Source organism: Felis catus, chromosome C1 (genome assembly GCF_018350175.1).
Source record: "Felis catus isolate Fca126 chromosome C1, F.catus_Fca126_mat1.0, whole genome shotgun sequence".
NCBI lineage: Eukaryota > Metazoa > Chordata > Mammalia > Carnivora > Felidae > Felis > Felis catus.
Genome location: NC_058375.1, coordinates 220,131,478 through 220,144,305, shown reverse-complemented (window position 1 = coordinate 220,144,305; position 12,828 = coordinate 220,131,478). Strand labels below are relative to the sequence as shown.

Genomic DNA, 12,828 nt, shown 5'->3' with positions numbered 1-12,828 from the left:
TGTGGAGGCAGGCGTGAGGGTAACTTGCCCCGGGTCCTGTGCCACCGGCCTCCGCCCTGTATGCAGATGGGGCTCGCTTTCTGTGAGTCCCTGCTGCCCGCCGATGGCGGGGGAGGCGTTCGCATCACATTGCTTCTTCTCAGGCTTGAAGCACTTCCCCGAAGCCGGGATCCACTACGCGGACGGCGCGACGGGAGACGGGAGGCCCCTGGACGTGGAGCTTAGCGGCAGCTGCAGCGTGGAGAAGTTTTACGAGGACCCGAGAAGTAACGACGGCAACAGCTACCGCCTGCAGTCCTGGCTGTACGCCAGCCGCCTCCTGCAGTACGCCGACGCCCTGGAGCACTTGCTGAGCACGGGTACGGTGTCCGGGCGGCGCTCGGGCGTGTCCTGCACGTGAACCCCTTCTGGAATCGCCACTGTAGACTGCCTCGAAGCAGAGCTTTTCTTTAAGGGCGTTGGCGGGGGCAGGTTCTGTTTTTTTAACAGGATCATAAATTCCCCGAGACCCACGCTGCTATTGCTTCGGAATGAAAGTCCCCGAATCGTGTTTCATTTTCGCGTGCTGGAGCGAGGGGTGTGGGTTGTGTGGAATTTCTGTGCCGCCGGTGTAGGCATGGCAGTGAAATGTATCAAAGCCGTGGAAGAAAGAGAGAGCCTCTAAAGGGCTGTGAGGAAGTGGAGTCAGACTCCTGCAGACGGAGCTGTGAGTCACACAGAGATGTGACACACAAAGTAAGCTCGTCCCTAGGGCCCAGAGATGGGCTGGGATCTGCCATCAGTCCACTGGGGAGCAGCTAAACCTGGAGGAAGTGCAGCAGTGGTGGAGGCAGAACACGCAAGGCCCCAAGGGCCCAGACGATTGGAAGGGGGGTGTGTTTCTGGAAGTCACTGGAAGCCGGCAAGAGATGGACGAGGACTGTATGTTGGGGTGGGTACCGTTTGGAGTCTGGGAGACCAGCAGCAGGGCTCAGGACATAAAGTTAGCACAGAGCAGGGTCCAATCCAGGAGGGACTGCGTTATCCTGGGCACCAGCAGCGTGGGTGACGCTCGGCCCCTACCCCAACGTGCCCTAAGAATCGGTAACAGACACCGGGGTGCTTGGGCATAGCTCCCAAGCCTTGGCGGTGCTGAGTTCGCAGGTGGAGATGACGTGTGTGCACGTGAGAGGAGGGGGTGCAGGTTGTATGAGCCTTGTGTCCGTCTCTTACGGCAGTGATGGCCACGCCTGGTCGCCAGTTACCTGGTGAGCCATTTACAGACCGCTCAGCTGCCGCCTGGAGGGTGTGCTTCGTGGGGTGTGAGGACGAGGAGGTACAGCATGTTTGACGGGGACCCCAGGTGACTGACGGAACTGGTTTGCAAAGCGGCATTTGGGAACCACTGCCAGGAGGGTTCCACGTATACGACACAGGCCAGGAGGTGCAGGATTCGCTCTTGACCGAAACGGTTACAGAGGAGTCTAGTTTTTGTCTTGGGTGTTCAGAACGTCCTTAGTGGTACTTTTCCTTCTATGAACGGAAGCCCTGATTTTCGTTGGTGCTGCTTCTAAGAAAAGATGCGGTCACCTCGTGATGTTCTGTACCAGGACCTGGCTCACGGGAACTGGTTGGTGGCTTGGGATTAACGCTGACACTTGGCTCATTCCAGATTCTTTCTGAAGCATACTTCACCTCTTGGGACTCTCCCTTTCTTAAAGTTAAGAAGAATCACTTTAAACAAAAACTTACTCGTCTCTGTCTATGTTGTACTAACCGTTAAGTGTTTTGTGAGTGCCCGTTGCGTGAGGTGCATTCTAGGAGCTGGGGTTCAGAAAGTGAAGCCCGCACCCTCCCGGAGCTTACATTTTCCTGGGGAGATGAACAGTAAACGTGGGGGAGTTCAGTGCCACGTCAGGTCGCGAGAAGCTGAGGAGGGGTTTGCCGTGGGGCCGGGGCCCTGCTTGCAGGTGGGAAGGTTGGGGAAGGCCTCTATCCTGGCACAGCAGGGCTGAGCCCGGGGGGACCGGTGCTCGGAGTGGCTGTAGTCACAGGAGGCCCCTGTGACAGGAGCGCAGTGAGTGAGGCCGGAAGTGGACGGGATGAGGTCAGAGAAGTTGCCTGGGCAAGATGGGTTTTCCTCTGGAGGAGAGAGGAAGCCACTAGCAGATTTGAGCGGAGGAGTAACGCAGTCTGGCTTGAGTTTTGCAAATGCCCCTGTGTTGCCGTGAGAGCAGCCGGGAGTGAGCACGGAGGCAGGGCCTACTTGGTGGCGGGGGCGGGAACCTTGCCAGCAGTGGGGAGGCCTGGCTGCAGGGAGGCAGCTGTGGCGGAAAGGTCAGGTTCTGGATGTGCTTGGGAGGACGCCGGTGGTTTGCTGATGAACTGGGCACGGGGGGGGGGGGGAGAGTGGTGGGTGCCGCTGGGGTCTGGCAGAGCCGTCGGGGTGTGTCGGGAAAGGTCAGGTTCTGGATGTGCTTGGGAGGACGCCGGTGGTTTGCTGATGAACTGGGCACGGGGGGGGGAGGGTGGGGAGAGTGGTGGGTGCCGCTGGGGTCTGGCAGAGCCGTCGGGGTGTGTCGGGAGTGCGGTGAGCAGGTGGGGTGGGAAAGCTACGGAAGCTGTGAAGCACCTTCCTCGTAACTGGGGGTTTCTGCTGCAGCCGGCGGAACGAGATGAATGTCACGTTGCCCGAACCAGAAATGTTCTAGTTCTTGAAAACAGTCTCTCACTTACGAGCACACATACGTACGTTTGAACGGTATGGTAGAGGACTTGTCTCTTTGTAAAGTGAAATTACTCGTTTCTGGGGCCTTGGGTTTTTCTGTGTCTGAACTTTGAATCTTGTTTCCCTGTTTTTAACCAGGACAAGGTGTCGTATTGGAACGTTCCATCTTCAGCGACTTTGTTTTCTTGGACGCGATGTATAACCAAGGATTCATCCGGAAGCAGTGTGAGTCGGCGTGGCGGTCGGGCCTTCCTGGACACGCTGCGTAGCTTCGCGAAGGCTCTGGCGGGCTCCCCACGCGGCCCCTGCTCTCTCCGTGCACGTCTGTCAGGCAGACGGATAGAAGCTGGTCCTTGTTAAATTTCCACAGGAAGAAGGCGGGTTCCTTCCACCCTCTTTTCCTCCTAAATTCCCATCTCCCAGTGGAAGCAGGGAAGCGTTCTGGATCCTTGAACAGCTCAGCTCCCGGATTCCACCCAACCTCCCTGAGCTGCCCCGACCCTCTTCGGTCTTGCAGGATACCGCAGCCGCTTTCTCTGATCTGTGGGTTAATTTCCCTGAACTGGCCGGTTTTTTAGTGTATTATCTTGTGCATAATCGGGATGTCTTCTTTTTCTCGTGGCTGCACCTGCATGCCAGGGACACCATCATCCTTTCCCTCTGTCTGATGTGGTGCTGGTCTGCCGCGTCCAGGGACGGTAGCCCCGGTAGGGTGTTGTGGAAGGTCTGACGGTGGCAGACGGACAGGAGTGAAGGCCTCTTGGTTCGAGGTGGCCCGACTGAGCGGTTGTGGAACCACGTCAGGGTGGGCAGGACGTGGAAGTAGGAGCGCGCCAGGGCGGGGCCGGGAGAGCCTGTGCCGTCTGCCTGTGACCGTGTCCACCTGGGCACTCGGCTGGCTGGAGCGGTGGTGGCTCACGCCTGGAGGGCAGAGCGAGAGCGCTCGGTGAGTGACTGTGGAGAGCGAAGCAGGCCAGGAGACGGCCTGGGATGGAGGCGCCCGGCGGTTGGGGTGCCCGCCCGTGCTCGCGGGAGGGGCCGCGGCGCCCTTGCTTCTGGCCATGGACCTCACAGGCTATCCGAGCAGCAGCTGCGGGCAGTCAGACAGCCTTTCTGGGACGTGGGCTGCGTGCCGGGCTTCGTCTTAGGCGTCGGGGACCTGGGGTGAGGAGACGGGGAAGCTCCTGCCGTCCTGGCCAGGGCGGGGCCGGCATTGAAGCAACGTGGACGCCGTTACTCCGGGACCCTGTGGAAGCACCCAGAACTCTGGCTGGGAGACGGGGTGCGGTCCGGGACGGTGCCCTGGGTGAGCCCAGAGCAGGCTGGCAGCAGGGTAGCGGGTGAGCGAGGTGCAGCGTGGCAGGGAGGCCAGCGCGGGGGGAGGACGGCCCAGGAGAGGCAGGTAGGGCGGGAGGAGGGGAGGCTTGCGCCCTGGCCGGGGGGGGGGGGGGGGGGGGGGCTTGGCTGTTTCCTGAAAGTGGCGAGGAGCCACCCAAGGTGTCGGGTGTGGGAAGGATGTGGTTGCATTGCGTTCGTTCGTCTGAAGTACGTGTTCGGTGAGGGGACATCCAAGGACAGGAGGCCAGAGGTGAGGATGTCAGAGCAGGATGGCACGCCGACACCACAGCGGGCAGGGCGCAGACCTGGCGGGGCAGGGCGGGGCAGGGGCAGGCCCGGCGATCGGCCTTGTGAGGAGGAGGTCGGGGAGTAACTGGGCTCAGCAGGCTCCTTGCCACGTGAAGAGGACGGGGCGCGGCAGCGGGCCGAGGTGCGGGTGTCCCACGCGGGCGTGTGAGCTGGGGATCCCTGAGGTGGCCAGGTGGTTGCGTGTCCCAGACGCGGTCTGGGGGATTGACGCGGACAGAGGATGCGCTTGTCCCGGGAGAGTCGGGAGAGGGAGTGAGGACCGAGGCCAGGGTCCTTGGGGCTGGCTTCCGGCTCTCTGGGGAGGGAAGCCCGCTGCGGAATCGCACCCAAACGGGGTCGGTGAGGGTGGCAGGGGCACGGTCGTCACCGAGTGTGTGGGATCTCGTGGGACGGGAACGGAGAAGTGACCCGGGGTGGGGGGCAGTGGCTTTCGTGAGAGTCAGTTCTGTGTTGGGCTGGGAGAACAGATTCCTTTGGGGTGGACGGCGCACGCACAGCCAGGGGTAGGGTCCCCTCAGCCGTGGGGACTCCCAGAACACGCCCGAGGAGGGGCACTTGGCGGAGGAAGCAGGAGGACGGACGTCTTGCCTGGGGGTGGGGAGGACCAGACAGGAAGCCGGGATGAGGCCGAGTGTTAGAACGGTGCCCACAGTCCCGTGAGGCTGGGTCACTTACCTGGAGTGCACCACCGTCGTAGCCTGTCCCTCCGGCCCAGACCCTTGTGACCTTGGGTCAGAGGTCCGCCTGAATCGCCCCCAAAGCAGGCGTCGCTAGCAGTGGTCACCGGGACTTTTCTTGACAGCAAAGTAGTTGTCTTTCTGTGGCTCTTCGTGTGATCGCTTCTGGAAGTTTCTACCATGTGAAAACCTGCAGATGGTCGTTTCTTGACATTGCTGCTGTGGCGGGTGAGGGTGGTGGTTTCGTTCCAGCGACCCAGAATGTGCTCTGGCTGCCTTTCCAGTGGCGTCATTGTGCGCCAGAGGACGTCCAGGTGCAGGGTTTCTTGGAAACGGCGCGGATGGGGTTCGGCATCACCGGCCGTGCGTGGCTGTTGTGCGTACGGCTTGCTCGGTACGGCGACAGCTTCAGGAGGATTTCCCCCAGCCTTCACTGCTTGCTGCTTTGTTTTCTCATTGCTAAATCTGCTTCAGAAGGTCGGTCTGCTTGGCTGATTAAATTTACTGAAATACGTTGAACCCGAGTACATGTAATCAGATGTTTTTCAGTTGAGTTTTTTGAAAAGTAAAGTGTGTACAAGATGTCCACGATGTGGACGCCCGCGGGTGACAGACGTGTCCCGCTCGTGTGTGGCAGGTGTGGAGCACTACAACGAGGTGAAGAAGGTCACCGCCTCTGAGTACCTGCCTCCCCACGTGGTCATCTACATCGATGTGCCGGTTCCGGAGATCCAGAGTCGGATTCAGAAGAAAGGAAATGTAACCAGCTCTTAAATTCAAGACCCCGTTTGTTTTGCGTGTCCCCGTTGTTGCGGTGCCAGTGCTCGCGGCTCTTTGCTGAGTCGCCACCTTCCTTCACGGAGCTGGGCGGCACCCACAGCGGAGCCCCCGGAGGGTGGGCCCTCGTGCGGTGGACGGAGGGGGGTCCCGGCGCAGTCCCTGCTCTCCACCGGAGCCCCGCGGTCCCTGGCCCCATCTCTCGGTCGTCCCCTGTCCCCTAAAGCACGCTGTGAGGCCGGGTCAGGGTCCTGACCACTTCCCGGTGCCCTGCACCTTTCTGTTCTCCCGCGGGGTCTCCGTGCCCGGTGTCTGGGCAGACCGAGTGTCACTTCAGCACCTCTCGGTGCTTCACTCCCGTTGAGCCCTGTCCCCGTGTTCCTGCCTGCTGAGCCTGCAGCGGCTGAGCAGCGAGGTCCACGCACGTGGCGCCGGGCGAGACTCGGTTAGGTGGCCTGGACACTGCAGACTGAAGGTGCCCACCGGCCGTGTGGGCGTGATGCGGGGGACAGAGGTCGTGAAGACCGTCGCCGCCCTTAGGACTGGTTCTTGGGAAGCACTGCTCCCACTTAGGGTATTTGTTCCTGACACGTGGTGACAGTGTAGAGTTGTGTGAGGGGGACGCGTAGGCAGTGTATCAGGCGGAGGTAAATGCCACGAAGAAACCAGGGAACAGCGATGTGACTTGACCGCAGCGTGGCTGAACTGGAAGAGGTCTTAAATTCTGAAGCTTGCTGCTCGTGATTGGAGTTTTCAGTTTCCGAATTTGGCTTAGCACACCTGGAGGTGATAGGGGGGTGAGAGGTGGAGAAGTGGGAGCGGGCCGGGTGTGTGAGCGGCGGGGAAGCGAGAAGGACGGAGGGAGTGGGTGGCGGAGAGGGGGGTGAGGGGGGAGGGGAGAGGTGGGCCGGTCCTCTCGTCTTGGGCGCGCAGCGGAGCGGGCGAGCCAGGCCCAGTGTGTGTGCACACATGCGCACCGTGTTCTTCCTGAGCCTGTTCGAAGCACGCGTCTGAAGGCCTGTGCAAGGTCATGCCGTGGGTTCCCTGGGCAAACGGGTTAATCCTGACCGATACCGAGGCCCCTTTTCTGTCGTCCCTACGACACCCACAAGTTGTTCCCAGAAAACCGTGTTTGTTGCTTGTTTTCACGTTTTACACGTGCACAAGTAAAAGAAAGAGACGCCTAAATGTTTCACGCTTGTTTTTTTCTTCTTTTGCTTAGCCACACGAGATGAAGGTCACCTCGGCCTATCTGCAGGACATCGAGAACGCCTACAAGAAAACCTTCCTGCCTGAGATGAGGTGAGCCAGGCGCGCGATTCACACGTCTTCACACGCGGCTCCCTGTGCGCCGCAGCCCGGGGGGTTCACTCTCCCTACGGTGGGTGTTGTGCGGCACGTCGTGCGCTGAGGTTTGCGAGGGAGCAGGACAGCGCACGTTCCGGCTTGATCGGTGGGGTCTTGTTGTTTCTTGGCTTGCTTGTTTCGTCCATCTTCCTTTGTTTTACTTCTGAAATCACGGGAAGCCGGAAGCAGACCCTTGCCGTGTTTCACAATAGGGTGTGAGCATCAGAGGACTCCTCTGACACCTGAGCCGGCAGCTGGACGGTCACGGCTACCCAGGATTGCTCGGCAGTGCCCCCTGCTGGTACAGAAAATTCAGGAGGATAAACAATCCCTACGGGTTCTAAGAGTTCTTCTGAAAGGTCATTTGGAATTTTAAATGAAATCCCACCAAACTCTCCTGTTTCTCTCTTTTCTCCTGTTCTCTTCCTTTTCTGAAGGCGCAAAGCGAATGTGTTTCCGCCCCCTCCATGTGGCCCATCCTCGTGTGGTCGTGGGCCTCCCTCGCGTCCCGCCAGAATTAGGTTGTTTGATGCTTTCACTGAAGGTTCCTAGCAGTATTTCTTAAACTTTCGGAAACTTAACCCTCTTGGTACCTAAAAATCTCATGCCTTTAAGATTTCAGAGCATAAAATTGTGAATAAAAACTGTGGTAACTTTGGAAGAAAAATCTGGTTTTTAAGTTGAAAACTAATTTTTTTAAGCGTGAGCATGGATGCTTACTGCCGCCGCCGTCTTGTGACAGGCCCCTTTCTGGCAGCGGTACAGAGGGTTGAGCTGCGGGCCCCCTTCGTCCCGTCCCGCTGCTCTGTTTGTAAGACCAGAGGTGCGGAAACACCTCGGTTTTGTAAACCTGCGCCAGGGCAACGTGTGGAGGTGTGTGAAGAGGCAGAGGGAGACGGTGGACCGCAGCGCGTCGGTTCCGGAAATGCCTCTGGAACATCTTCGGCTGCAAAACAACTGAGAACGGCCCTGGCCCCGGTTGTTCCCCGCAGATTTTCCCGTAGAACTTCGGCTCATAACGCCTGAATCCTGCTGCAGTCGGGAGGGGATTTCCTTTCACTTGGTGGTTATTTTGAAGACCGTCTCCTTGAGGGCTTCCAGATCACAAAGTGTGTCCGGCCGCCCCTAAGTGTCCACGGCGTGGTCTGGCTACCCGTACTTGCTTTGTCCTGGGACCCCCTCCTGGGGCCGCACGTGCCACGCTCGACAGCTCACGTGCGCCCCTCCCGGGTCCAGGCAGGTGCCGCTTCCCTCCTGTGGCGCCAGAGCCCGGGGCAGAGCAGAGCAGAGCCGAGCACACACCCTCCCGGGCCGGGGCGGCCGTACGGCGTCGGGCTGTGCGGGCCTCGCGGATCGCTCACGGGGTCTGCACGTTGTCGCCCGGCGCTAGCGTGACGGTTCCTCAGGGTGGGTTTTTACCCATCTCGGTCACGGACCCGGAGCCGCAGGAAGCCGCCGAGGCACACGGCACACGCGCCTCAGGCCAGCGCGCTGAGCTGGCTGAGTTTATACACGGCGTCGCAAATGCTGTCCCAGGCCCGCCGGCGACCGCTCCTCCTCCCCGGCGTCCTTGCCCGCGGTCCACCTTGCGAGACGCAGGTCGGGGTGCTTCCCGCCTCACCGAGAGGCCCCAGCGTGGCGCTCAGGGACCTCGGGAGCCAGCCGCGCTGAGGTGAGGCGCTCTGGTGGGCAGGGCTGTGTTCTTGGGACTTGACCTGGGGCCTCGGGGCCTTTGCTAGTAAGTCCGGGTAGGACAGTGCCACCCCCGATGAGAAACAGAGAGCCACGCTCTGGGGGGACGAGCTCTACCTCTTGGTCCTGCTGTGATGTCTGTGTGCCCTGTCTTCTAAACAGATACGACCTGTGCATTGTCCTGGCTCAAGCCATGTGGGTTTATGGGACCCACTTAAGTTGGAGGCCATTTGTCACAGTGAACACGTACGTGAGGTTTTCTGTGCAGTCTGCCTTATGTTAAGTGTTCACAGGCTCAGGTCACAGTGCAGCGAGGGACGTACGTGACTCCCAAGGTGTTCTCTTAGAAATTCACTGGACTTTGACTGGAACCACAAGTTTTATGTAAAACTTTAAGCAATCTACGACGAGTAGGTTATCTAAAGTGTCTAAGCGTTCGTGACTTAGAATTTGTCACAGCCTCAGAGTCTGGAGTTCTCTCTTGTCTAGCGGACGCAGAGAGAGCGGACGCAGAATTAAATGTGAGAGAGGCTAATGTCCGGGAGGATACGAGTCTTGAGGAAGGGTCCTCGCTCCATATTTATTAGGGTCAGAAGGCTCGCAAACGTGATGGACGTGCAGAAAGAGACAACGAAACGGCGATCGTCAACTCGTGTGTGTCGAAGCTGTGTGGTGTTAGGGGTCTGGGTCAAAATCACGGCTGCCCGAGCAAACTTGCCTAGGGGATAAGACAGATAGAGCATGCTACCTCAGGGTCAACAGGACACTTTTTTTGCGAATTAGCTCCGGGCAGTTTCACCCTGCTCCGTGGTCTGTAGCCTGTTTACGTGTTTACCTATTCTGGACCTTCCGTCCTGTGAAAGTAGCTTTCCGTTCTCGTCCTCTGCTGGGGGTGCTTTGCCCTGTTGACCTAATCTCCGATGCTTTAGTCCTAAACCTTGTTAACGCAAAGCTGCAAGCTCGGGGAATTCCTAAACTTATTCCCCACAAGAGTTCAGGAGGTGTTTTCCCACAGGAACGATTTTAGGTTTCCCGGGCATGTTTATTCGAAGTCATTTGGTTCAATATTATGTATTTACAGCGACTCACCTTGGAAGAGAACATTGTTAGAGTATCAGTAATTAAGCAATAAAATCAAAATCGCTTAAGAGAAATTCTTTTTAGCTCGAATGTCCGTATTTGAAGCAGCGTGGGTTTACCTGACTTGAGGGCAACTGCCGTCCGGGCTGCCTGTCCCGTCAGCTCTCCTCTCCCGAGCAGGCACGCGACGCTTCGCCGTGTTCTTACGTGTTGACCATGAAAGCGTGGGGAGCATTGCAGCTCTCGCCAGGAGACACAGCTACCCACCACAGGAATACGTTTTCTGGCTTTGAGAACATTTATGCTTAAAATCATTGGAAGGCCTGTGTTTTGTCCTCCTTACCTTGATTATGAAACGTGTCGGGAATGAGTTTGCACCGTGGCTTGGCTTCACACGCTCGTGAGGAGGCCTTTACGCTGCTCTGTTTGTAAATGTTGCCACGACCGCTGGGGTCACGGGAGACACGGGAGGCACAGCGGTTCCCGAGACGGGGGGGGGGGGGGGGGGGAGGGGGGGGCCTGAGGGGGTCCGCCGGACGTGAGTTCGCTCCATAGGCCTTGAGGGTGTCTCCGAATCTCTGAGATCTCGGCCACCCTCTTGGTTCAGCCTCCCTTCACAGGCCAGTGGGAACGAGGGGCGGGCATGACCCGACAGCAGGATCCTCTGCCGTCCGTCGCTCTGTTACTGAGGCGTTTGGCACAGGACGCTGCTCTTTGTAGACACGCGGAGAATAAACGTTGGGTGCATGGAGTCACACGAAAGATGGAGATGTTAGGTTATGAAATCGGCTCTGCGGGCCGTTTTCCATTGACCGTCTGGAGTCGCCAGTTCTGCACGGGCGGGGACCCTGTCTCTGTCACCGTGTACGCCCCACACGGTGCGTGCCGCCAGCGGGGACTTAAGAGGTGGGCTCAGTTACGTGTGTCGAAGGTACGCGTCACCGTGTTCCTGATGTCTCCCGCGCACGCTCGTGACAGCTGGGTCAAGGACGCCAGACCGTGTCGCCGTGTGAGGAAGAGTCGTGTTGTTTCCATGCCAGCCGCCCTCCCTTCCTCATCCAGGGGAGGTGACAGCCTCTGTCTCCTACGCACTTGGTTTAATTTTGCCTCGTGGGACTTGTCGAGGGAAAGGACTCCCCGCCGCGTGCCTTTCTCCTCGTAGTGACAGTGAGAGGCCGCGGGCCCCTGAGGAGGGGCTGCGTGCGTCAGGCTCTCCGCTTGGGGGCCGCTCTCCCTCCAGCCGCAACGGCCAGTGCACCGAGGTTGTGTTTCTAGCTCTGTGGGGTCGTTATCGACCTGCTTATGGTTTCTGACCGTTTCGCCCGTCTTTGTGGCGATACGGGAAACGCAGTGACCTCGTTGCAGCAAGAAACGCTTATCTCGTTGGAGGACGTCTTGGAGTGCGCCATGCGGGCTTACCTGCAATTTCAGTGCTTGGGGAGTTTTTTCTTACACTTGGAATGAATGTGAGGCCACGGTGACGATACGCATACAGACGCCTTCCCCGCACTAACTCCGCTCACTGCACCGGTGACCTGTCGAAGGTGGCCGGCAGTTGGCGACGTCCGATGCCGTGGTGGAGGGTGGCACGTGGATTTCAGTTTGAGCGTAGCTCGTACGTTCTTGGACCCTCTGTCAGCGGCAGGGTGCCGTGGTGTAGACGTCGGAAGAGAGAATGGCCTCGTTTACGCTGTGCAGATGATCCTTGGGAAGTAGCAGTCTGTCCTTGACATCCTGCTGTCCCCTTTGCTGGATGGGGGTGAGGCACTCCTGTGGTGACGGGCCGTCCAGTGGACCTCTGGTCTGGGCGGCCTTGCTGGCCTCCGGCCGGGGTTGGGGCGTCAGGTCTCCCACTGGCTGGTCTGGAGGTGGCGGTGGGGGCAGACTTCCCATCTGTGGCTTGTGGCGGTCCAGTCGTCTCCTGGCTGGGCAGGTGGCAGTCAACGTGGCGGGGGGATAGGCACAAGTGCTGGAAATGGCGCTGTCCCCGTCTGGGATCCAGTTGTGACTTTCCAGTGTCCAGACTCAGGCCAGGGACCGGGGGAGTGAGCTGCTCTGCCCTGCTGCGGGCCTGGGCTGATAAAGGTTATCCGGAGGGCCGGTTTGTCTCCTGGATTCTAGCAGCTCAAGTAACCTGTCCTTCCTCCTCCACCACATGGCCACTCTCTGTGCCCATGCCTCAGTGAGGCCCCGGGCGCCTTCGTCCTGTCCTGTAGCGAAACCCGTGGAGGTGACCCATGGACCCCGTCCCCCTTCGCCACTGTTCCTGGCGCCTGTGGGGTGGGGGTAAGATCGTCAGAAGGGAAGTCAGGAGACGCGCCCGCTGTCCAGCCTAGAACACGTTTCTGCTGCTAGTGGGTCCTCCTTAGCCGTTCAGACCACGTGAGCCAGCACGTGCCCAGCGTATCACCCTACCCTGTTCAAAGAATGGGAGGTTTCATTGTTTGTGGTGATAGTTTTTAACGTTACATATTCATTTGCGCATTAACGTAAGCTTGGAAAATTTACGTTGAATTCCATCTTGTTTTTTCTTGCAGTGAGAAGTGTGAGGTTTTACAGTATAGCGCAAGGGAAGCTCAAGATGCGGAAAAGGTAAGAAATCGGCCGAAAGTTTGTGATTATTCTTAAATTTGTTTCATGTGTAGGGTTCTTATAAATCAGATAATCAGTTTAGCTGCCACCAGTCTTAGAAATGTCTATATTTCATAAGGTTTTTAAAAGAGGTACTGAGCCAGCGTATCTCACTCCCCTGGTCATGAGATTTTGATTTTTATGTGAATACCTTAGTTTCTAGGATCTTAAAATTGTAGAAAATACATTAGTAAGTGCATTTTGTAAAATTCGAGTCAATCTCAGTGCAATGAGAACTTAATGAGTAATAACCAAAAACAGTGGAAAAAA

The 12,828-nt window shown here is 58.2% G+C and overlaps 1 protein-coding gene across 9 annotated transcripts in view; it reads left to right on the top strand.

Moving 5' to 3' along the window:
• Positions 1 to 12,828, top strand: part of NDUFA10 (NADH:ubiquinone oxidoreductase subunit A10) — a 52,305-nt gene that overhangs the window by 4,318 nt on the left and 35,159 nt on the right. For all 9 annotated transcript variants that reach the window (XM_045034704.1, XM_023259943.2, XM_045034701.1 and 6 more), the window contains exons 3-7: positions 144 to 359; positions 2,846 to 2,932; positions 5,669 to 5,790; positions 7,031 to 7,110; positions 12,465 to 12,519. In XM_045034704.1, coding sequence (XP_044890639.1) covers positions 144 to 359; positions 2,846 to 2,932; positions 5,669 to 5,790; positions 7,031 to 7,110; positions 12,465 to 12,519 — 560 coding nt within the window. The remainder of the gene's footprint in view (positions 1 to 143; positions 360 to 2,845; positions 2,933 to 5,668; positions 5,791 to 7,030; positions 7,111 to 12,464; positions 12,520 to 12,828) is intronic.